A 21,830-nucleotide genomic window follows, 5' to 3' on the forward strand; every position below is an offset into this window, starting at 1 on the left:
ATAATGTAAGCTTTATTTTATATATAATATTCAATTACCTTAGTCTCGAGTTCGAGCTTTACATATAAAAAACAATTATGCTGAAAAAATTAATCTTATTACGATATTAACATTGTTTTTACTTCAATAACACGTTAGTAACATTTTTTTAAAATTATCACTTATTTTCAAAAAGTTTAAAAGAATTGATAAAAATAATTATTTTAATATACAATTATCTCTTCAAAACAAGTTCAATCATACAGGTATTAAAATTATCTTCTATAAAAAGTATAAGTGATCCTAAATAAAAATAAATAAATTATGCCGGTGACAAGGAATTATCAACAGTAACATAGCTTTGGACCGTGAGCCGGGAAGGACTGTGTCAGGTACAATACTTTTGGTTGGAATATAACCTTTACAAGAGTGATAAAGGAGCTTGCAGATAACTATATATACGACGTTGATTTACAATATTTTTGTGGTTTGGAATTTAACGTTCAACACAGTTCTAGAGGTTGAGCAAAGGCTCGTGCTGGGTACAAATCCAATTAGGCGAGTCAATTTTAACGTTGAGCTAAAGATAATTGGAGAGAAATTGATAAAGCATTAGTCACTTTGAAAGATGTAAGTTTGAAAAGAAACAAGTCATGTAACACTTGAAATAATAAATGGACACTGAAAAGAAAAAAGCTAAAGCCCTTGAAGGTGCTCCTATAGCCCTCCGCACTGGAAGCCACAAAAACCGTTTTATCAACATTCCAAGTAGATACAAAAATGGCATCCTATACTTGCACCATACTTTAGTCTTCCGCTGGATAATAGCTGCACCTATGTATGTATCAGTTATGATGCTCGGAACTTCTGATCTATACAGTTTATTTCAGAAAACCCTTTCCTATGTCTCTGGCGTGCTCATATAGGCTATAATGTCAATTCCACAACCTGGTAAGCTACAAAATATAGTTCAATCCATATGGTTGTGGAACCCAGGGAGAAGTGAAGTGATAAATCCAAAGACAATCATCTGGATCTCCTTCACAATGCCCCACCACTGGTTTCCCCCATTGCCTCTGCCAGGTTCTGCAACGTTTTCATTCTCTACTTCTCGGTCTGCATCATTAGCAGGTTGGTTCCCATCGACTTCAGGTTGACCTTCTAAAAGTTAAGAAGCCAAGGTAAGTATGTGTCATCATGTCATTAAGTGATCATCTTAAGTTGATACTTTCCCATCCAGAACCAGTACAAGTAATAGAAAATGAAATTCAACCCAAAGAAAATAAATAAACAAAATATTATAAAATAAAATGAACCTTACAAGCTTCAAAGAAGAAAAGACTTGCCAAATTAAATCACAAATCGCATAAGCTCTATCACTAGAGTGGAAAAAACAAGCACATGCAAAACCATAAGGCATAAGCATAAAATGTACAGATCATACCTGCCGGAGCAGCATTGTCACCCTCTGGCCTGGCAGCAGGAACATTCTCAGCCCTGGCTGCAGGTCTTGGTGGATGAGGAGGTGCTGCTGCTCTCTGCATCCCTTGTGAAAGCCATCTTATAATTGGCGTTAAAGCTCCAGTTTGGTACCTGACAACGTTTCAACTAGTAAATACTACAGCTCCTATTCACAACCTAAACACTACTGAGTACAGCAATGTTACGTTATTGCATGGCCTTCATATTTACACACATGCACATCCATACCAAGTCCAAATAAAACGACCCTGGTATATAAAGAATTGAATAAACAAAACACAAGATAGGAGAGGGGTGGGTGGATCTAAATCAGATTTCTGGATTTGTATCCTAAAACCTAATGATCACATATGGCAGAACTGGCAAGCAGAAAACATACTTAAAAAAATAATAAGGTAAACAGTAAATACTCACAAATATACAAGAGCAGCAAAAAACACAAGTACAATAAGCCTCTGCCTTGATCCATCTTGGTTAAACAAAAAGATCACAGCTGCCAGCTTCAACATAAGCAACAAATCAATTTGAAATGCAATTTGAAATCTCCTAACGACAACTTGTCTTTGAGGTCCAGGCTGCTGAGGTTGCTGTTGTTGTGCTGCTTGCCCCTGATTTTCACTGGCAGCAGCAGCTTCAGAACTTGGCCTATTGCTAATTGTGCCCATTCAGTCAAACAAATCATCAATGAACATTAACAAGCATATTTGTTTTTACAAAATAAATAAATTTAAAATAGAATTTTCACCAATAAAACAATTACCATCATTATTTAAAATGTCCTTTCTTTGTAACTTCACTTGAGAATAAGGATTAATAGGATTTAAACAAGCAGTAAATGAAATTGGTGTACAAGAAAAATATAATATTATATCAATCACTTAACCTACTGATAACTTTGAAAGCACACGGAATATTCAAAATCAATGCAGGAGCACAAATGAAGTCCAACAACAAGTGTAACACATGCTTACGGGAATCAGAATCAGGTCCAATTTTCCTTGAATGCTTGGATGCCAAATTCAAGTGAGAATATGATCTATGGGCAGTTCTTTAAAAGCTTTATTAATTTCATATTAATCAAGTATAACTTGATTTCAATTTTTCTATAGGTAGTTATGATATTATCATTATTACAGTCTTCAGAATAGTTTTTAATCAACAGTCAGTATTTACTAGCATAATAATTTATAGCAAAACTCAGTTGAGTTTGCCTGTGCTGGAAGGGTTTTCCAACTTCCAAGACTATATATCTAATTATCTCTTGGGAAAAGAAGGCAGAAAAAATGAAAATGAAGAACTTTTGTGCCTTCTTCCTTAGTTCAGTACCACTTTGGTAGATTCCACTGATGAACTTTCGTCTGCATCTTAGCAAGAAGTCCAAGATTTTTAGCCCAACCCAACAATTGTTGTTAATTTTATCAAATGTCAAGAACACAGAATCAGGACCAATTTTCCCTGAACATGTTGATGCCCAACCCATGTCCAAAGATGACCCCTATGAGTACTTGCTAGAACTTTGAAGATTGTGCATGTCTAGCTTCAGATGAACCCCGTAGCATGTAATTGTAAGAAATATAACACAACAATTCACATATTTTCACCTAATACCATAAGCAGTTGGTTTATGACATGGTATCAAAGCCTAAGTCTAGGTTCAATCCTTAAAGCCCCATTCTTCTATTATTAAAAAAGGTTTAATTTCTGCACAATATAGATGGGTCCATGAATAAGTAGCAAGTAATTAAGCTTGACACATGACAGAATTTCATCTTGACAAAATAACTAGCCACTTACGTGGGTGTGCGGTAAGTCAACGGAATCAGAGTGTTGTATGATAGGCCAGTAACGTGTCTATCAAAGTGGTGAACAGGAACAGCATATATACCAGCTCCACGGTTCGCATGTTCATCGTTTTGTGGCACTGGAACTAGCGCAGGGTACATACCAGGAAACATTTGATAATATCCACCTGGGAACGGCGGAAAATTGGAAAATGCCGGGACCTGAGCCAACAATACGCACATAAAATCATGACCACGATTCAAATACATTTTATTTAAAACAAAAATTTAGGGAACATTTTCGTTCACATGTTCACAGAACAATCTCAAAATATGGACAAATCATGGCACAAATTTAAGCTAAATTATTAACACAGAAAAGGCTGAACGATTCCCCATCTTAACATCTTCCATTCGGTCAAAAAATGTGTTCGAAATGGGGAAAAAAACAGAAGAACACGGATTTGATGCTTTGAAAGCACCATGAACCGAGAATGGTTCTGGTCTATCAGGTAAGAAATCAAACAACAACGGATTTGAGAGGGAAAAAATAAACAAAAATAGCAATACAAAACAAAAGAAAACCCTTGTTTGAGTTCCAAATAAACGAAAATGGGGGTTTTATTCAATAGAGTAATGAAAGGCATAGGCACGAAAAGGGCAGCATAGTTGATGTAGATTGTGGAACCTGAGGTGAATCTTCTTGGGGCGATTTCTGAGACGAAGAAGAAGGTTGTGAGCTCGACGACGCCGTTTCGGGAGGGTTTTCCGCCATTGGAGATTCCGCTCAGTGAGTGTTTTCGGTTTGTGAATGTGAAAATGAATGGAACTTTTAGATTTTAGGTTTTATTGAACGTCTATTGAAAATTAACTGATGCGATTGTGCCATTTTGCTTGTTCTCCAGAGGACTTATTGCGGGTTTTCGTCACCCTGACCAATCATTCTATGACACGTATGTCAAAAAGGTTAAAGTAATGTATAGCACATTTTTTGAAGCCCTAATCTAATATAAAAATAATAATGAACTAGTGTTAGGAATGTGTTAGTCCATTTATTTTTAAAAATAATTAATAATTATTATATTTATTTATAATATTATTAAATTATTTTATTTAAATAAATTAAAATCTATATTTTAAATAAAAATTAATTTTAAAATTAAAAAATATTTATTTAATATATTAAAATTTTATCATAAAAATAATATAAAATAAATTATTTTATAAAATTAAATTAAATGAAATTAATTTTTATATTTAATTTTTTTAATAAAATTTAATATAATATATTAATAATTTATAATTTTAATTAAAATTAATAATAAATATTTTAACTAAATAACAATTAAATAATAAAATAATATTTTATAAAATACTATTTAATGATTATTTTAAAAAATTTAATTAATTTTTTTATATATTTTGATATTATTTAATAACTTTTAATAATTATACATTCAGTTTAAATTTATATATAATATAGTTATTTTGAATATAAATATAAATATGTAGAATATTAAATAATTTTTAATGAATTTTATATAGATATAGATAGATTATTTATTAAAAAAATATAGTTTTTAATATATATATATATAATTTAATAATTAATAAATATTTACATAAATTAAAAATATAAAAAAATTAATTTATTAATTTATATATAATATATAAGTATATGTTTAAATTTATTATATCAATAATATTTTTCTGTATTATATTAATGTTATAGTGTAATTAATTATATATATATTTATTAGTTTAAAATAATAAATGAAACAAGTAAAATTAAATATTTTATAATTATTTTATTTTTTTAATTTATTAATTATTATTATTATCATTATTTATATATATTATATTTAATTTAAATTTTTATGTTGTGTGTATCTCAAATTTTTATTAAAATAAAAATTTAGAATTGTTTTAATTTAAATATAAAATTTATTAAATTAAAGTTAGAGAGCTAAATGGACTTTTTTTGACCGCTCTATATGTGACATTCATTACAGTACTTTTGCAGGTGTTTACTGTTTTGTAGTTTAGTAATGCCTTGCTTGCACATATAAATGTTTTTTAAGAAAAAATTATTAGTTAGTGTTTTAAAAGTACAGATTGGAATTTTTAAAAAAATGTTCATTAAAATTATAATAGATTAAAGACACTAATCAATATTTTAACTAAGATTGAGTTTAAAATACATAATTATGATTTATTTAAAATTTTAATAAATTTATAACTTTTTTAATTAATAAACTCATAGAGTTTTGTGATAAACAAAAAATTAGAGAGTTTAGTGAAATGTAGATTTTAATATATATATATATATATATATATATATATATATATATATATATTAGCTTTTAAAAAGTAAAAAGTTACTTCAAATAATTTTAAGCTTATTAAAACGTAGCTCTTTTAATTTTGTATCTTTCAAATATTTTTCACTTTCACGAAATAATAATAATAACTTTTTTAGTTATTTAATACATTTTAACTAATTGTGTAGTTAGTTTTATCAAGCAACACTGATTCAATCAGCCAGATATAAGTAGTAAATTTTCAATTAACTTAGCAATGATAATCTATAAGTTTTTACAATCTATAAGATTTTAAGCTGATTTTACTAAACATAATATAAATTTAAATGTCTAAAGATAGTAGCTTTTATTAAAAAAATAAAATATCTAGCCATTTTTGGATGAAATTTTTATATAAATACTTATGATAGAATAACTTTTTATAGATGTTTTAATGTGAAAAGTAACTTACAGAAAAGTTAAATTTGTATCTGGATGACACCTATACAACTACTTGTTCAAAATATAAGTTATTTTTTGATAAAATTATACAAGTATTTTTAAATAATAAAATTACCAAAAGGATAAGTTTTAAGAAATTAACTTCAACATTTGTATTTTTAAAGTATCAGTTATTTAATAACTTTTTAAAGTATTAAAATATCTCACTGGTCAAATTTAATATATATTTTCTAAAAGTAGATATTTCTTATATATTTTTCTAAAGTTTTAATACAAAAATATCCAGACATTATTTTAAGAAAATATAAAATTTTATTTATTTTGAATGTAAAAAATTATTATAAATTTTTTTTTGTCAATGAATTGATAATTGTATTATCCTCTGTACAATAATAACTTGGCATATATAAAATATCCTTAACTTATAACATTATTATGCATATAATTAATACTAATTATAATTTATCATGAATCTAAATCATGAACATACAATAATGTAAATATAATAAATACAAACAATGATAGGAACAAATAATACAAACAATGTCTTTAATAATAATAAAAATAAATTAAATTAAACACGTCCATGAAACATATTTTTAATAAATTATTTAATTTGTTTCATTTGTAAAATACTGTGAGCTTTAAAATTTTCCCATATACCTATTAGTGCAAGGATTAACTTCACTTTCCTCTTCGTCATTGTTTTCATATTCTTAGTTTTTATCAAATGTTTCAATTTCTTCAATTTTATAATTTATTTTAATAAAGTTACATAAGGTCATAGAAGCAATATTGTTTTGTTTTTTTTATTATTTACAAGGCAACAAGAGGCATATTACTCAATATCTTTCATCTTATTTTATAATAATAAAATGAGTACTAATTTATAATACAAAAATTAAAATGACAATAATTTAACTTTATTTTTCTTGTATGGTCCTATAAATCTCACGAAGGTGGGGTACTTAAAATTAACAAATAATATTTACTTAAAAAATATTAGTACACATTAAATTTAAAAGATTATTACAAGTCAATAAGATAATGTGAAAATATTATATACCTTTAGGAGGATGTAAAACATGCCTACACTTTAGCAATTTTTTTGTTGTCTAGACTATTAATTTTTTTTTTTGTTAAAAACAATCATACTTGAACCGAATAAAATTATCATAGGTTATAAAACTATTTCTATAAGTATTAATATATTTATATTTACTAAAATTCAAATTAAATACTATAAACAAAACTGAAAAATACTTTAATAATATGAAATATGATAAATTATTTTTTAACACCAATTAATTAATTAAACTTGAATCTAAATATATTCTACGAGCCTGTTTGTGTATCTTTACTTTCAAAATTTTAGTCAAAGTGTTTTTTTTTTTTTTACTTTTAAAAAATTTATATATAAATTTTATAACTTATAAATAAAATTTATTATACTTCTTTTGATTAAAAAAATTAATTAATTTTTTACACTTAAAACAAGCTTAAATGTAACAGTAATATAATTAGTAATTTAGTTAAAAAATATATTAATATTCTCACATCTTTAAACAAATTATATCAATTAATCTAACAAGACAGTTCATCTAACAAGGGAATAAAATGCCCCTTATATCAGAAGAAGCATCTAATTTATATAACGGTAAATGTTTAAAAAATAATATTTGTTTTTACCGATTAAATTAGAATAAATCTATCAGGGTTGTCCAGAAAAAAAAATTTATCATGATTGTTATTCAGTTATTAAAAAAAAAAAAGATAATATGGTTGTTGTAGATAAGTAACAGGTGAAAATACCGGGATACAACTAAGGAAAAATAAATATTTAATTTTAGAAAAATAAATTAAAATAGTATGCGAAAAAAATTAACCATCCTAATCAAGTGAACTCTAATTAAAACTCCCAAGCCATAACTTAATTTCAGTAAGTTGTTAATTTTGTTTATTTAAAAAAAAATAAATTAGATTGCACTCTATTAATAACTTTTTAGTTTTTAGTTAATTTAATAAAAAATTGAGAAACAGAAAAAGAAAATTAACAGCGCGTCAAGGGTATGTATCCATCCATCGATTCAATAGCGCTCCTGATTCCTGAATCCACCGTCTCTCGTTCCCAATTCCAAGTCCCAACCAAACCTCTTTTATTCTCTCTTTCTCTCTCTCTCTCTCTCCCATTCACAAGCAACCAAACCAACCTCATCTATCTCTCTCGGCAAGGGTTAATCCTCCTGATTATGGCTGGGTTTCTAGCGAAGGCAAAGAGGCTATACCCCAAAACCTTCGCAATCCCATCGATGAGTGTTTCCATTCGCCACCGATCGACCAAGCCCGAACCGCAACTTGTGCAGGTCGACATGGCAGAGTACGATGTGACGCTCAAGCTCTTCGATGACCTTATTCATCGTATTCTCGTCAAGAAGGCTACCCCTGATTGGCTCCCCTTCGTTCCTGGTTCCTCCTTCTGGGTCCCACCTCGTCCTTCTCCCTCCAAATTTGTCGACCTCGTACATAAACTCACCAATGACGCCGAACACTCTCTTTCCCAAGAGGAATCGCTCTTCCTCGCCACCCTCCGCGGATGGCCCTCCTCCAATTTCTACATCCAAGGTCACTAATTGCATCACATTGAATCCCCCCCTTCCCCCTTTTTTTTTCAAAATTTGATTGTTCGCTTTGGTGTGTGGTGGGTGGAGAAATTAAAGAGAAAAAAACGGGGCTTTTTCGTGTTTGGGGGTTTTCGGGGGAATTAAGGAAAAAAAGGACATGGGTGTGTAAAGTTTGATTTGGGGGTGGTGTTTGATTGTTGCTTTTGATATTTATAATTTTGGATAGCCTTTTGCATGCCGTATACTAGAATGTTTTTGTAATGAAAACAAAAGAAAAAAAGAAAAGCTTTTTCTTTTCTTTTGGGGATGGGGTGCTTAATTAAAATAAAAAGTTATACTTTCGTCTCAATTTTTGTGCAAAATTTTTTGTTGAAGGAGCACAAGCAAATGGGTCTGACGCTGATTGTGCATTTTTTTCAAGGGCCATAATGTGAGTGCGACTCATTCCACTTCAGCTTATGTAGGTCATTCGTCAGGTTTTGCTACATTTTCTATGTGCGAGTCGCAGTGAAAAGTGATGTTTGTTGGTGTTTGTTTCCTTTCTAGACTCTTGACGAATGGAAATCGGAATCTTGTAGTTGCTGTTAGTTCAGGCTTTAGTTTTGATTGGCTGGCAGGTGCAGTAGTGCCATTTGCTTGTTAAAATTCTGAAACTTGGAATCTGAAAAGCAATGTGATGGGTGTATGTACTTATGATGGGGTGGGTTGGCTAATACACGCCAATTACAATTGCTAACCTGTTAATGAACCTCTGAGAACCATATTATTTGTTTATTTGCTACTCTAAAGGCTCGTGTAAATTTTTTTTTATATGAACCTTGTGCTCACTGTAACTGAATGGTTATTCTACATCTGAATAATGAAATGAAACAAAGTAAGCATTGGGGTGGATGAAAATAATGTAATTTATGAGCTCAAACTAAATTCTACCTGCTTGTATTTGTGACTTCAGATAATGCAAATACTCATGGTGGGGATACTGATGTGGAGGTAAATAGCCCAGAAGGGATGGAGGGGACGGTGAAAGTGAAGGTTCTAACATTTTCAGAAAATGTAGCTCACTCAGAAGATGAGGAAGGATGATCCACAATTTAGCTATGCCAGTTGCTGCGGTGAGCAAGCTTCTTCTTTAACTTGGAAGTTTCATATTGTGTCTTCATTTGTTGACATCATATTGATTTTTGGTTTTTCGACGGGTCATGTAGAAAATGTTAATGTATGTTTTGTAAAAAGAAGGGGATGGAATGTTAGAACCAGATTTCAAGTTTCTCACAACAAGTGCTAATTCTCCCCCTTCTCTATTTTCTAACTCCTTTCTGCATGTTTGTGATTTGGAACCGGCCTATCTAATATTAATGTGTGATTTTGGATGGAGAAGTAGAATGGGGAGTGATTAAATCTAATGAAGATGATAATTTTAAATTGTGTAATAGTTTCTTTCTTTTGTCTAATATTACTCAGCATTATGTGCATCTTCTTGCAGAAATTATGTGAATCCTATTGTATTTTGACTTGTTTTCAGATACTCTTCAAAGGAAACAAAATACCAATAATCAATGATGCAAAAGTCTGAATATCTTAAGGTACCTAAATGTTAACCCAAGAAAACAAAAATCCTAACTAGATACATCAAATATAAACCATTCTTAAAGCAGAATTTATAAAAAGATAAAATTTGTTAAAATAGGTGATCAAAATCCTAAAGTGTAAAATAATGTCAAATCTGTAGGTCAAAAACAGCTCAAATTTCCTAATTTGTTATGCATCATTATGCTTCCTTTCTTTACAATTTAGTTTTACTTGTCAAAATAGTGATGTTTGGCTGGGACACTAGTGTAAAATGTTGTTGTCATTAATAATGTTTTGTACTGGATGTCTACAGAAACGTGTGTCACCAATCACTAGTAGTGTTTATGAGTAATGTTAGTGGTAGTAAAGAAATTGTTTTTTTAAATATATTTTTTCAACAAAAGGGGGCATCCGCATCACTGGCTTGACCCGTTTGCCAGGCTACTGCACAATGATTCTTAGTTTTGATGGTGAATGACAGTGTACCTATTTTATGAGGAATGTCTTGGGAAATACAAGGGTTTGTTTATTTAAAAGAAAAACAAGCTTTTGGTTTTCATTTCTTGTTTTTATCACCTTTAATTACTAAAATGCTACTTTACTTTTATTTCGTTTTTTATTTTCAAAAGATTTGGATAGGAAACAATACACAAACTTTTTTTTTTATTGATTTTACTGTATTTTATACAAATCTTTGAAAATACCAAATAAAGTTAAAATAAGATTACATTTGTTGTAATTAAAAGTGGAAAGAAAACAGAAATGAAAGCAAAATACATCTTCTCAAACCAAAGGACCCCTAAGCGAGCAAAGGCAGTATTGAAGGAAGTCTTAACAATTACATCTTTTGTGCATGTCCTCTATATTTGCCATGACAATGTTTATTATCTGTATTTCTATTTTCTAGTCCTTTTTATGGAGGTGGGTGGTGATATAACTCATATCACATTCTTTAATCCCAACTATTTTGTTTGGGGAACCGAAGGACAGCTTAAGATGACAGAGAAGTAAAGTTTTTGGCAATCATTTGATTTGGTAGTTCAATATCTGGATGATATATTTTGTGCCTTATTTTGTATTGTATTGCATACCCATGTAATAATACCAAGCTGAACACTTACTGTTTAGGATATTCATGGTGCAACGCGAGCTCATTGAAGAGTCCACAAAAAGCAAGGTTAGAAAAATGGGCTCTCTAGAGATTGAGAAGGACAAATGCTAAATGGAAATTCCTGTAGATGCAGAACTGGTGATAGTTTTGGGATTAATCCTCTCTCACTCTACATGACCCAACATGGATCTGTTTATCCAGTGTATGCAGAACTGCTGATTATCTGTTTATCCAATGTATATATTTGTCCAACTAATAAAGCAGAAACTTTTATAATATTCCTCTAAACAAACTAACACTTGTTCAATTTAGGGCGCATATTATATTCATGTATATATAACTGTAATAGACTTCATTGGGTGTTAAGCTTCATTTAAGTTACAAACTAGCTTGAGTTTTATCAGAGTTGAGCTTCATTATTATTTTTTTTATATTTTTTGAGCCGTTAAAGAATTAGTTTTCCGTTGAAATGCACAATGTTAAGAAACAAGAATTGTTGATTAGGTTTTCTAAATAATTATTGCTCTGAAATTTTGGGAGAGCTTTACTTTACATTGTATCTTGATGGGCTCAACAAAATGGGCATCCATTGAAGACATACCATCGGAGGAAGGGTAAGATAGGAAGTAAGGGGGAGGAAGCGGGTATGCAGGATTATAAGAAAGCTGCTTAACAAATTGCATACATGGCAAGAGGAGAGAGGAGAGAGGAGAGAGTGAAGCGCGAATCAGGCCAGAGGAGGAAATATTTGAGGGAATGGAAGGCGGGGAGGAAGGATAGGAATCATTTTGGGTATTTTGGAAGGTGGCTGTTGCCACAGGGCAGTCACCAATTCTCTGATATCTATCTTATCTTATTGCATTTGTTTCCTTTTCAGTTGTCTACTTGTAACCAGGGTTAATTGTCTACTTGCAATTAGGGTTAATCCCTTGAATTTTGCTTTTAGTTCAATAACAAGAGCAGAGCAGTACCTATCATATCTTTTGAACCGTGAAGAAGAGCGGGAACAATTCTAGCATATTTAGTAGAGAACTGGTAGTAATATACTTTTTAACATAATAACGTATATAGAAAGGGATTGTGTCCTTTTATAGAATCGTTCTTTTTTCTATCAATACCGTTTATTTCTCTTAATATTCATCCCCTTTGGGACACTTATTGTGAGACTCCAACACATTTGGTCTTGAGTGTACAAGTTTAAGCGCGTGATTATGTAATCTTAGAGAGAAAATAATATTATACCAGGCTCTGCCGAAAATTTGCTTTCAAGGCAATAATTTTAACTATAGTACAACTATTTGTTCTATTTATTTTCAACAATTTGAAAGCAAAATTTACCAAAGTATTAATGAATTTATAGAATAACATCTATAATTGTATAAAGCAACCTGGTAAGCAACGTACTACATCTATTCTAAATTTTTTATTTACATGGGGATTTGAATGTATATTTTGTTATGTTTGATTGTCTTTCTAGGTGTGTATATTTTCTCCCATGTAACCTTTTATTTGTAAAGGTTGAACTCTTTTAAAGAATAAATATATAAAACACAATAACTGACTGGTATATGAGTTTTGAAAGGAACACTGTTGATGAAATTAAAAGTGAATATGACTATTCTTCGATTATTAATGGTTATTGGAGTATAAAATTTTGGTTACATGGTCTATTAAAAAAACTCGAGTAACATTGTTTATCGTGTATTAAAGGTGAATATGAATTATTTTTGTAAGATTATTATTTTTTTAATAAAATTTTATTGATAATGATTACTCACTTGAATGATGAATTTTGTTATCATGGTATGAATGTAAAAATAAAAATTAGTTTTATTACAATATTCATGAGTAACAACTTTCATCTTTTTCGGTTGAAGCAATAATTTGATTGTGATTATAAGTTATTTAATGAGAAACACATGTCAAGAGAATTATAGAACCAAGATTAATATTTAAATGAAAGAGTCAATGCAAAATTTGACTTCAATAGATTTAGAGGTTTTTAGCTTTGAAAAAAAGGATATTTATTAATTGTTTAACATTTTTTGAAAAACAGGTAAAAAATAAATAATGATAGTCAAAATTGAAAGTTTATTTGAGCTTAAAGAAGTTTATATAAAAATACTTAGATTAATAAAGATACACGTATATAAATATTTTGAAATAATTAATAAAATTTCTTAACGAGGATTAAGATTGGACGTAACCCATTGTTATAAGGGTTGACTAATATAAATTGTGTTCATGATTCTATCTCCATACTTTTATATTTCTCATTTTATATATTTTTTAAAAGTTTATAAAAATTATTTTAAAAAAAGATTCAATTAACTTTTCTTATTTTTAACCTCTTTATTTTATCTCCAATACAAAAATATTTGGTTAGTTGTAACTGATTAAGTTAAACTAAAAATATTTTTTGCTGCATAAAAAATTATAGAAAGAAATAAAGATTGGTAATTGATATTTTTTTTTGTTTTAACAAAGTTTTAAATTATTTAATATATTTTTTAATACTTCTAAGAATATTATGCTTTAGTTTATATGAAATATTGATGAAACAATTTTTTTATTGTTATTTTTTTGCAAGTGATATAATAATTTGTTAAAATGAATAATTGATAATTGCAAATGAGAAAAAAGAATTACATTTTATATACCGGTGAACAATGAATTAAAGAATTTCAATAAGATATAAAATGTTATGTATTGCAACAAGAAAAACACAATTTTTTGTCGTCGGAAAATGGGGGGAGAAGGTGAAGTCTACATTAAATTATAATTTCCTTGTTGAGGCGTGGAATTATGAGGATAATTCGGTACAGGTAAAGGATCTCCAAATGGATTATGAGAACCTGTAGTTTGCATTTGTTGAGGGTATTGGTTATACGGTTGTTGGTGAGGGACCATCATCATGTTATGTTGTTGTTGTTGTTGTTGTGGTTGGTACATCATTTGTTGTTGTTGGAACATCATTTGTTGCTCTTGTTGTTGTTGAGCCATTAATGCCATTTGCACATTAGGTGGAGGTGCTACGTTGTTGGACATTGCAAATGGGTCATGCTGATTATATTGATGAAATGGATTCTGTGTAGCCATTGCTCCCCCATGTCCATAACCTGCATTTTGGAGTTGAAGTTGTCTCCTAGCGTTTTCATCTTCATACAAACTGTCTAGTAACAACTTGTCAAACCCACCAGCCTAACTCAAACAAAGAAGGAAGAAAATAGTTATTATTTTCTTGCAATGCGACTTGTAACCTAGAATCTCATTAAGCTAAATGCATAAAGAGCTAATTTGACCATGACCTAAATGCACACACTACAGTCCAAGTTATTATAAGCAGTACATGCACAACCGTTTTCAATTAGGCTTTTACAAATAATTAATGTGAAAGAGTATTCATAGGCTAAATATGTAGGGATGCGATAATGTAATCACCATTGATTTGATTGGTTATAGTTTGTACAGATAAATGAAGAGATGAATTGTAACGTCAAAAGTTATAAACAAACCATTTTGCGATCTGGAGCTTGACTAGTATGGTTACTTGGTGTTGTAACCAGTGCAAGTTCCCAACCAGTAGTCCCGCCAATGTTACTCAAAGCAAGATTGTTTGAATTATTTCCTGCATAAACTTGCATAATCTTAGAATTAAATCAATTATCAAATAATAATATAGTTAATTCATTGTTGGCATAATTGACATAAAAAAAAACTAAATTAAAATTTTTCCTATTCAAGTTTTAATTAATTCATATGATTAAGGAACAAAAATGTTACTGGCATCTTGATGGGTTTTAAATAAAATAATATTATAAAAATGACATTATATTATTCTTTCTACTACAACTATCTACATCATTTTTCTTTGTCAACTTTATACGATAAAGTTGAAAAACTAATTGTTGCTTTTTACATGTTGTGTTTGCTTTTTTGGATTTTCATAGAGTAAGTCAAATGAACATATATAATTTTTGAGAGTTTGAAGGAAAAGAGAGGAGAGGGGTTTGAAAAGAGAAGGAGAGGAGGAAAAGAAAAGGAGAAAGATGTTAAACTTCTCTCTTGTTTAAATGTTAAATATGGAGAGGGGAGCGTGATAAAACGGTTAATTATATAAATGAAATTATTGTCTTTAATACATTTTATTTATATTTTTTATTTTTTCAAAAAATACAAAAATTAAATTTTTTCTTCTTCTAAAAATTAATATTTTTAAAAAATTAATATATTTTAAAACTATCACTCTAAAAATATATTTTTAAAAATTATATTTTTATTTTTATAAATTTTTTGAAAAATATCACTCTAAAAATTAATATATTTTGAACAAAAAAACTATTCTTTTCTTCAAATTGTTTTTAAAAATACACAAATTATATATTTTTCTCCCTCTAAAAATTAATATTTTTAAAATTCATATTTCTATTTTTTATATTTTTTAAAAAATTCTCCCTCTAAAAATTAAAATTTTTTTAAAAAATATTTTTTTTATTTTTAAAAAAATTAACATCACACTTTTTTAAAAATATTTTTTTTTATTTCATTCACTTAATAATTAATATGAAGAAAAATATTCTAATAGATTAAAAATATCTTCCAAAATAGAAGAACTCACAAAATCAAGGTTAGTAAGATTTTGAAGAGTTTAGAAAAACTTCCTAACTCTTTCCCTTCAAATTAATTAACTCCCAAACAACAATTAAACTCCCCTAACCCCTCCCTTCCCTTCCCTTCCTTTTCCCACCTAAACTCAACTATCAAACATACCCTAAGAAATTCAAACAATGTATGATTGTTTTAAAACTATAAATCTCTCAAGTTCCAAATGCTAATATGCATTATAGAATCACATTGCAATGTCTGGGAAGGCATGTATCAAAACAATTGATATTCCTTTACCAATTATTAATTATTTTTAGGCCTTACCACCAGGTGGTACGATTGCAAGTGCCAAGGCATTACTTTCCTCTAGTTGTGCAGCTTTTGGATTTATTTCATCCAAACCCTACACAAGTGGAGAAATGTATATCTTGTCAAGCCTGTTACACAAACGTGCATACAAAACATTATGTTATAGCCAAAAACATACCAATAAATCATTTGTAGCATCATCAGTTGCTATCAAAGGAGGAGGCTCAGCCTCTTCTTCTTGTGTTTGTGTTTCTTCCTCTACCTCCGATTCTTCCTTGGTAACTTCTTCAACTTGTTCTTCATTTTCTTGAGGCTTTTCAGGTTCAGGTTCATTGGGCTCAGATTCTTCTTCAGGTGATTCATCATTTTCTTCATATTCCTAATGTTGAGTGACATGTATTAGTAGTAAACCATATTATACAATTACATTATAAGCATTTAAAGAGTGTCTAGAGTTGAATGCATTAGAGCAAGTTCATTCTTTAAGAATTAGCACTTTGTCCTCCATTACAATGGTTTCTCCATAATGGCAATTATAACAAATGTTAAAATCCTAACGAGGCATGCCCACATGTGATTAGTAAACAACAGTATATATTCAAAATTTCAATATACTACAATTATAAGAATAAATTGTAAAACGAGGTTTTGGAGAAAAAATTAAACCCGATATGTGGAGAGTAATTTAACAACTCTAATTTTTTCTATTAATTAAGATGTTTTAGAGAGAAATGTAATTATTTTATTATGTTAAAATGTAAGACATAATACAATATATTTAGACTCTAGAGTGTCCTGAAGATTCTTTGGCTCACATTAAAGGTCGCATAGCTTTTCCTTTCCCTTAGGAAATGGTTTTAAGCATTATATAGTAACTAATAATTACTGCAATTTGTAATACTAGGAAATTAATTTAGATTGGACTCGTTAGTTTTACATTTTTATCAAGTGGCAATTCGATATGCATGTTAGTTCATTAAAGTTCACACAGAAACATAAGAATGTAAAACATAAACAAGTTTACTCTAAGGAATTTGTACACTTTTTCTTACCAATCTTTTATTAAGAGAGCCTGTTTGAGGTGCTTCTCTAATGTATTCTTCCATTGTTGCAAGGAAAGAGGGAGGTGGCTATTTATCAAATTAAGAGGATCATGAGATTCTTCTGTTAATGGTATCAAACAAGGCATACTCTAACATACAAAAAGAACCTGTCTAAGTGTTGGAAACTGAAAATTCCTAGCGAGCTCCAGGCCTTTGCAGTATTCATAGAAGTCAGCAAGATTTTCAGCCTATACAACATTCATAAGAAAAATCATCAACACCTTATAGAGCACAAGAATCAATCCATGTTCGACAATAACAAAAATGATGTAATTGAATAAAAGTATCATTGTAAACCTGTTGGCCTGCTCTTTTATAAATATTTAGAGCCTTCACCGCATCATGTCTTGACATGTCAAAGAACTGAAATTTTCATTAGTTAGTATAATATAAAATTTAACTGATTAAATAGAAAGTTAAGTTGAGCTGAACATAACCATGTCTACAAGATTGATGATTCCATCGTTGAGTGCACAATATATTTTGAAACTTTCTTTCAGTACCTTAAGGACATACCAAAAGCCAAAGCAATAGTAAACACATGATTAAATAAGCACATGCTAGAAAAAATAATCAAAAATAAATTTTTTAATTTAAAAGTAATACATTGAATATAATAGGCTATAATAATTTTAAAAATGCACTATTTTGTAATTCTCACCAACCATAACTATTTTCTATGATGAACTCTATTCAAGCGTAATCTACAATCAATACTAAAGTCATTTCACAGTAATATCACATGGAATTTTTATATTTTATATTTTTTAACTTTCTTATACTATAATGCCACATGGCATTTTTTTAAATATTTTTCATTTACATATATTTTTTAAAATATCTTTTGATTTATAAGTTATTTTATCTTTTGTATTTTAACTTTTTAAATTTATTTTTATAATTAAATTTTTAATACTTTTCAGAAAAATGACTATAAACAGAGAAAATAAAACATGCATTAATATAATACTCAACATAGAAAAAATATTTATTTTGATCATATTTTATTTTAAACAAAGATAACTTTTAATTACAATATTAAAATTATAATAAATTTATTTTATTTTATCAAAATTTCTTCCACTATAATGCCTCATGGTATTTTTTTTCATAATTTTATATTCAATTTTGTAAATTTATTACATTATTTATGTTTTATTAATTTTGGATTTATTTGATTTATAACTTGATCTTTGGTATTCTAAACTACTTTCTTATCATTTATAAATTTTTTTGGAAAACAAACTGTAAAAATACAATAAGTTTTAATATGATGTAAAGTTTTCAATATATACGTTAAATAGAGAAAATCAAAATATACATGAATATGACACTCAATAGTTGATATTATAAAATATTTATTTTGATAATATTTTATTTAATTAAAATTTTAAAATTTATAATTAAAGAGAATAAAGAAACATTATTTATATTCAGATTTTTTTTAGACTGAAATTATAAAAGATTATTAAAAATTAGATTTTTTTTACTATATAGCAATATTAATTTAGAGCATATATTATGAGTCAATTATTTTCTGAAGGTAAATAAACATAATTTTCTTTGGCAATTAATTGTTATATTTGTATATAAAGTGAATATTATAATTTAAAAGTATGACATTCATAATAAGATTATAAATAAAAACTTTAACTTTTTAGTATTTCAAATAGTTATATTTAATATTATTTTTTTCTAAATATTTATGATATTAAGTCATTTAAATATAAAAGATATACAAACAATATATATTTTAATTTACAACCTAATATAATAACTTATTTAATGTCATTTGAGTGAATTATCTGATATCATAAAATTTTAATACCTAAATTTATATCAAATAAACTTTTTAAATAATAAATTAATATTTTTCATTTTTAAAGTCATTTACAATAATTTATTTAACAAATTATAACTTAATATAACTAAAATGTTATTTAATGATAGAATTTGATTAAATTGAATTGATAATATAAATATTGTAACATTTTTATCCAATAATGAATAATTATAGTAGTAACAATTGTTGAATTTGGTAACAATTTATTTTAAGAATTATATATATGATATATTTTAATTGATTTACAATATAGAAGATTTTACATTAATAATACATCAAAATTAAACTCTTAATATTATTATTAATTTTAAATATTTAATAATATAAAAAATAATAATACTTGCTTTATATACTTGTACATTGTACCGATAGCAAAAATTACAATTACCAATTCAAGGGGGCATATGACCACGTGAGTAAAGAAATGCACAATTGTTTAGTTATGCAATTGCTCCTAAACATTTTCTAAGATAATAATCAAAAGATAAAAATGGAAAGTATAAATTCTAAGCATGCATACCAGGGCCAATGCATATTGTACTAGATAATTGCTATAAGCACATCCTTCAGGCTGCAAGAAGTTAAACCAAATCAAATGTCAACATAAAGTGAAGAAAATAATGTAATTTGATGGTAAAGAATGTGTCACACCCAAATGAAGATACCAATCATGTTTTCCCTTATTACTTTATACCTGACAACCAATAAGGCGGTATAAAAGTTGCTGTAGTGCAGGTAATTGGTCCAAAAGATCATTACTAGCTAATGATCGAGTTCTGCTATGTGCCTGTCAAAGTTGATAATTATTGATAAATTTTAAATATGGAAATAAGATACTTGGAAAAAACAAATTTGAGCATGAATAAAAATAAGGCAAAAGACACACTTTAGTTGCAGCTTGTGATGATTTTGTTAAACGTTCAGATTCGATGTCGTATTTAAGTACTCTAAAGCATTCGAGTCTTTCTTCCAAAAATAAAGCATAAGTTCGAACCCATGCTGAACAATCCCAAGCTGCATAGAGAAATTTAATTGGTCATGAAATGGAATAATATTGAAGAGAAAAAGGTCACTGAGGTCATAATAATTTCAACAAAATTAAAATGTAAAACTAATTTACCCATAGGACTTGAATCATCTTTGAAATTGGATATTTGAAGAATATGTCCCCTATGTGAGTAGTTCAGAATCTCTTCTCTAAAAGTAGGATCGCCCTCTCTCAAAGTTCTATGAATGGCTATCAATGTTTTTATAGCAACCTGTAATTTTCATTATTCAATTAGATATAATGTACATTGATAAAAACTCGAGTAAAATTGTGGAAAAAATTTATGTTTAAATGTGGTGAGCTGAATCTTAAGAAATTAGATGTTATGATAACTGATGAACATGTCATATCCCATTAGTTTAGCAGGATCAGTAAAACCATGATTTATAATGTATTTTTTAGGCGATTATTACACACATTATAGCATTCAAGTGCTTTTACTTCTCCCTTCTTTTTCAACTAGTGTACTCACACGATGAAGAAAGCAAATATAACAAAACCTTTAACAAAATTGTTCAACACTTAATATGTTTTACCATATCATATTAAAATTTGTTCTTTTCTTTAGATGGTATCGTTCTTAATACTTTCAAAGGACATGTCAAATTGCAAAGTATCATGAAAAGGATTTACTATCCAGCTTCGCGTCTTGGAGAGTCTTTTAGAAAGTTTGTGAATGCAGTATGCCACATCTGCTCGTGGTTGATGTGCTGATGTCGCATAGAATATTTCTACAAAGAAAAAAAAAACTAGGGCAAATTAAATATACATGAGAAAAAAAAATGATAGAAAATAAGCTTTGCAATGGAAAAGCAAATTAAATTTATAACTTACGAGATTGTTTTTATATATTTTGGTGAAATTAAACAACCATAGATTGATGAAGCAAAGCTTTCAAATAAATAATGATTCAAAGCTTATGTAAAACAAGCTTCATGATGACACGCACGATATTAAAAATGTAAAAGCATCATTTACATTTAACAAAGATTGAGAATTAGAAATGACTAATAAGACATAGGTTGGTTTACTTCGAATATGACGTTCTTTGGGAGGATATTCCACATGATTGGTAGCCTTTACAATTGCAATATCCAACTCCTTCAAAATCAAAATGAATATCATACAATCATCAAAATATAAAATTGAAGAAACTCATTGAAAATTGAAAGTTTAAACAACGGATAAATCACCTTGTATTCACTATTGACTTTTGCCAGGCCAACCTTGGTGGAGTCCTTAAGAGCTCCATAGGCTTTCCTGAAGCTCTGAAACGTTCCCATTAGTCGTTAAAAATACTGTGCTTTTATGATTTTGATGAAGAAAAGAAAAAAAGAAGAATGAACGCCATGAATCTTTTCTCCACTGTTTGTTCTATCTTTGGGAGGGATATTTTAGTACATTTGAGGTGTGTTAGACTTAACTAATTTATGAATTTTGACGAGACAATTGGGTTACATTCACGAAAGTTTCTCTAAAATAAGTTAGTTAACTTTTTAAGAATAGAAAAAGTCGGGTTCTGTTTCATTTCAAATCAAGTTACCAAAAAACTCATTGTTAAATTCACTTTGATGGAAGGAATATCAATTGATGTGGTATCTAAAAGTTCAAATGTCC

General features: G+C 28.4%; 3 protein-coding genes across 6 annotated transcripts; 1 reads left to right on the top strand and 2 right to left on the bottom strand.

Moving 5' to 3' along the window:
- Nucleotides 1-586: 586 nt before the first annotated feature.
- LOC113847712 (protein transport protein SEC31) lies at nt 587-4,109 on the bottom strand. 3 transcript variants are annotated; one of them, XM_027476972.1, is made up of 5 exons: nt 3,931-4,109; nt 3,256-3,464; nt 1,876-2,112; nt 1,424-1,572; nt 587-1,137 (listed from the first exon to the last, which is right to left on the bottom strand). In XM_027476972.1, the coding sequence occupies exons 1-5, from the start codon at nt 4,015-4,017 to the stop codon at nt 950-952; spliced, it is 870 nt and encodes a 289-aa protein (XP_027332773.1). In that variant the 5' UTR covers nt 4,018-4,109; the 3' UTR covers nt 587-949. The 3 variants fall into 3 exon arrangements, with proteins under 3 accessions (XP_027332773.1, XP_027332781.1, XP_027332765.1); XM_027476980.1 differs by having other exon boundaries at nt 635-1,140; nt 1,424-1,574; nt 2,025-2,112; XM_027476964.1 differs by having other exon boundaries at nt 635-1,140.
- A 4,002-nt stretch (nt 4,110-8,111) lies between these two features.
- On the top strand, nt 8,112-11,702 carry LOC113852574. 2 transcript variants are annotated; one of them, XR_003502451.1, is made up of 4 exons: nt 8,127-8,626; nt 9,578-9,737; nt 10,148-10,208; nt 11,323-11,702. XR_003502451.1 is itself a non-coding variant. In XM_027482885.1 (3 exons), exons 1-2 carry the CDS (start codon nt 8,254-8,256, stop codon nt 9,706-9,708), a joined length of 504 nt encoding a protein of 167 aa, XP_027338686.1. In that variant the 5' UTR covers nt 8,112-8,253; the 3' UTR covers nt 9,709-9,737; nt 11,323-11,702. The 2 variants fall into 2 exon arrangements, 1 of the variants encoding a protein (XP_027338686.1); XM_027482885.1 differs by lacking the exon at nt 10,148-10,208 and having other exon boundaries at nt 8,112-8,626.
- A 2,369-nt stretch (nt 11,703-14,071) lies between these two features.
- LOC113852863 (putative clathrin assembly protein At5g57200) lies at nt 14,072-21,496 on the bottom strand. Its single transcript, XM_027483250.1, has 15 exons — nt 21,407-21,496; nt 21,245-21,314; nt 20,847-20,944; nt 20,286-20,424; nt 20,052-20,179; nt 19,860-19,952; nt 19,686-19,736; nt 17,760-17,825; nt 17,620-17,685; nt 17,430-17,510; nt 17,260-17,349; nt 16,398-16,598; nt 16,235-16,313; nt 14,821-14,933; nt 14,072-14,506 (listed from the first exon to the last, which is right to left on the bottom strand). Exons 1-15 carry the CDS (start codon nt 21,494-21,496, stop codon nt 14,072-14,074), a joined length of 1,800 nt encoding a protein of 599 aa, XP_027339051.1.
- Between the last annotated feature and the right edge of the window lie 334 nt (nt 21,497-21,830).

Source organism: Abrus precatorius, unplaced genomic scaffold (assembly GCF_003935025.1).
Source record: "Abrus precatorius isolate BTA unplaced genomic scaffold, Abrus_2018 Scaffold10, whole genome shotgun sequence".
In the NCBI taxonomy this organism is placed as follows: domain Eukaryota; kingdom Viridiplantae; phylum Streptophyta; class Magnoliopsida; order Fabales; family Fabaceae; genus Abrus; species Abrus precatorius.

What these genes read in the sequence shown, in the direction of transcription:
- LOC113847712 (XM_027476964.1), bottom strand. Translation starts at nt 4,017, where the DNA reads ATGGCGGAAAACCCTCCCGAAACGGCGTCGTCGAGCTCACAACCTTCT. An exon ending in CCCAAGAAGATTCACCTCAG is followed by an intron (nt 3,465 to 3,930) that starts GTTCCACAATCT and finishes TTGTTGGCTCAG; the next exon opens with GTCCCGGCATTTTCCAATTT. An exon ending in TGACAATGCTGCTCCGGCAG is followed by an intron (nt 1,141 to 1,423) that starts GTATGATCTGTA and finishes CTTAACTTTTAG; the next exon opens with AAGGTCAACCTGAAGTCGAT.
- LOC113852574 (XM_027482885.1), top strand. Translation starts at nt 8,254, where the DNA reads ATGGCTGGGTTTCTAGCGAAGGCAAAGAGGCTATACCCCAAAACCTTC. An exon ending in CTCCAATTTCTACATCCAAG is followed by an intron (nt 8,627 to 9,577) that starts GTCACTAATTGC and finishes TTGTGACTTCAG; the next exon opens with ATAATGCAAATACTCATGGT.
- LOC113852863 (XM_027483250.1), bottom strand. Translation starts at nt 21,496, where the DNA reads ATGGGAACGTTTCAGAGCTTCAGGAAAGCCTATGGAGCTCTTAAGGAC. An exon ending in AGTTTCCAACACTTAGACAG is followed by an intron (nt 17,350 to 17,429) that starts GTTCTTTTTGTA and finishes TTTGATAAATAG; the next exon opens with CCACCTCCCTCTTTCCTTGC. An exon ending in ATGCTACAAATGATTTATTG is followed by an intron (nt 16,314 to 16,397) that starts GTATGTTTTTGG and finishes CCACTTGTGTAG; the next exon opens with GGTTTGGATGAAATAAATCC.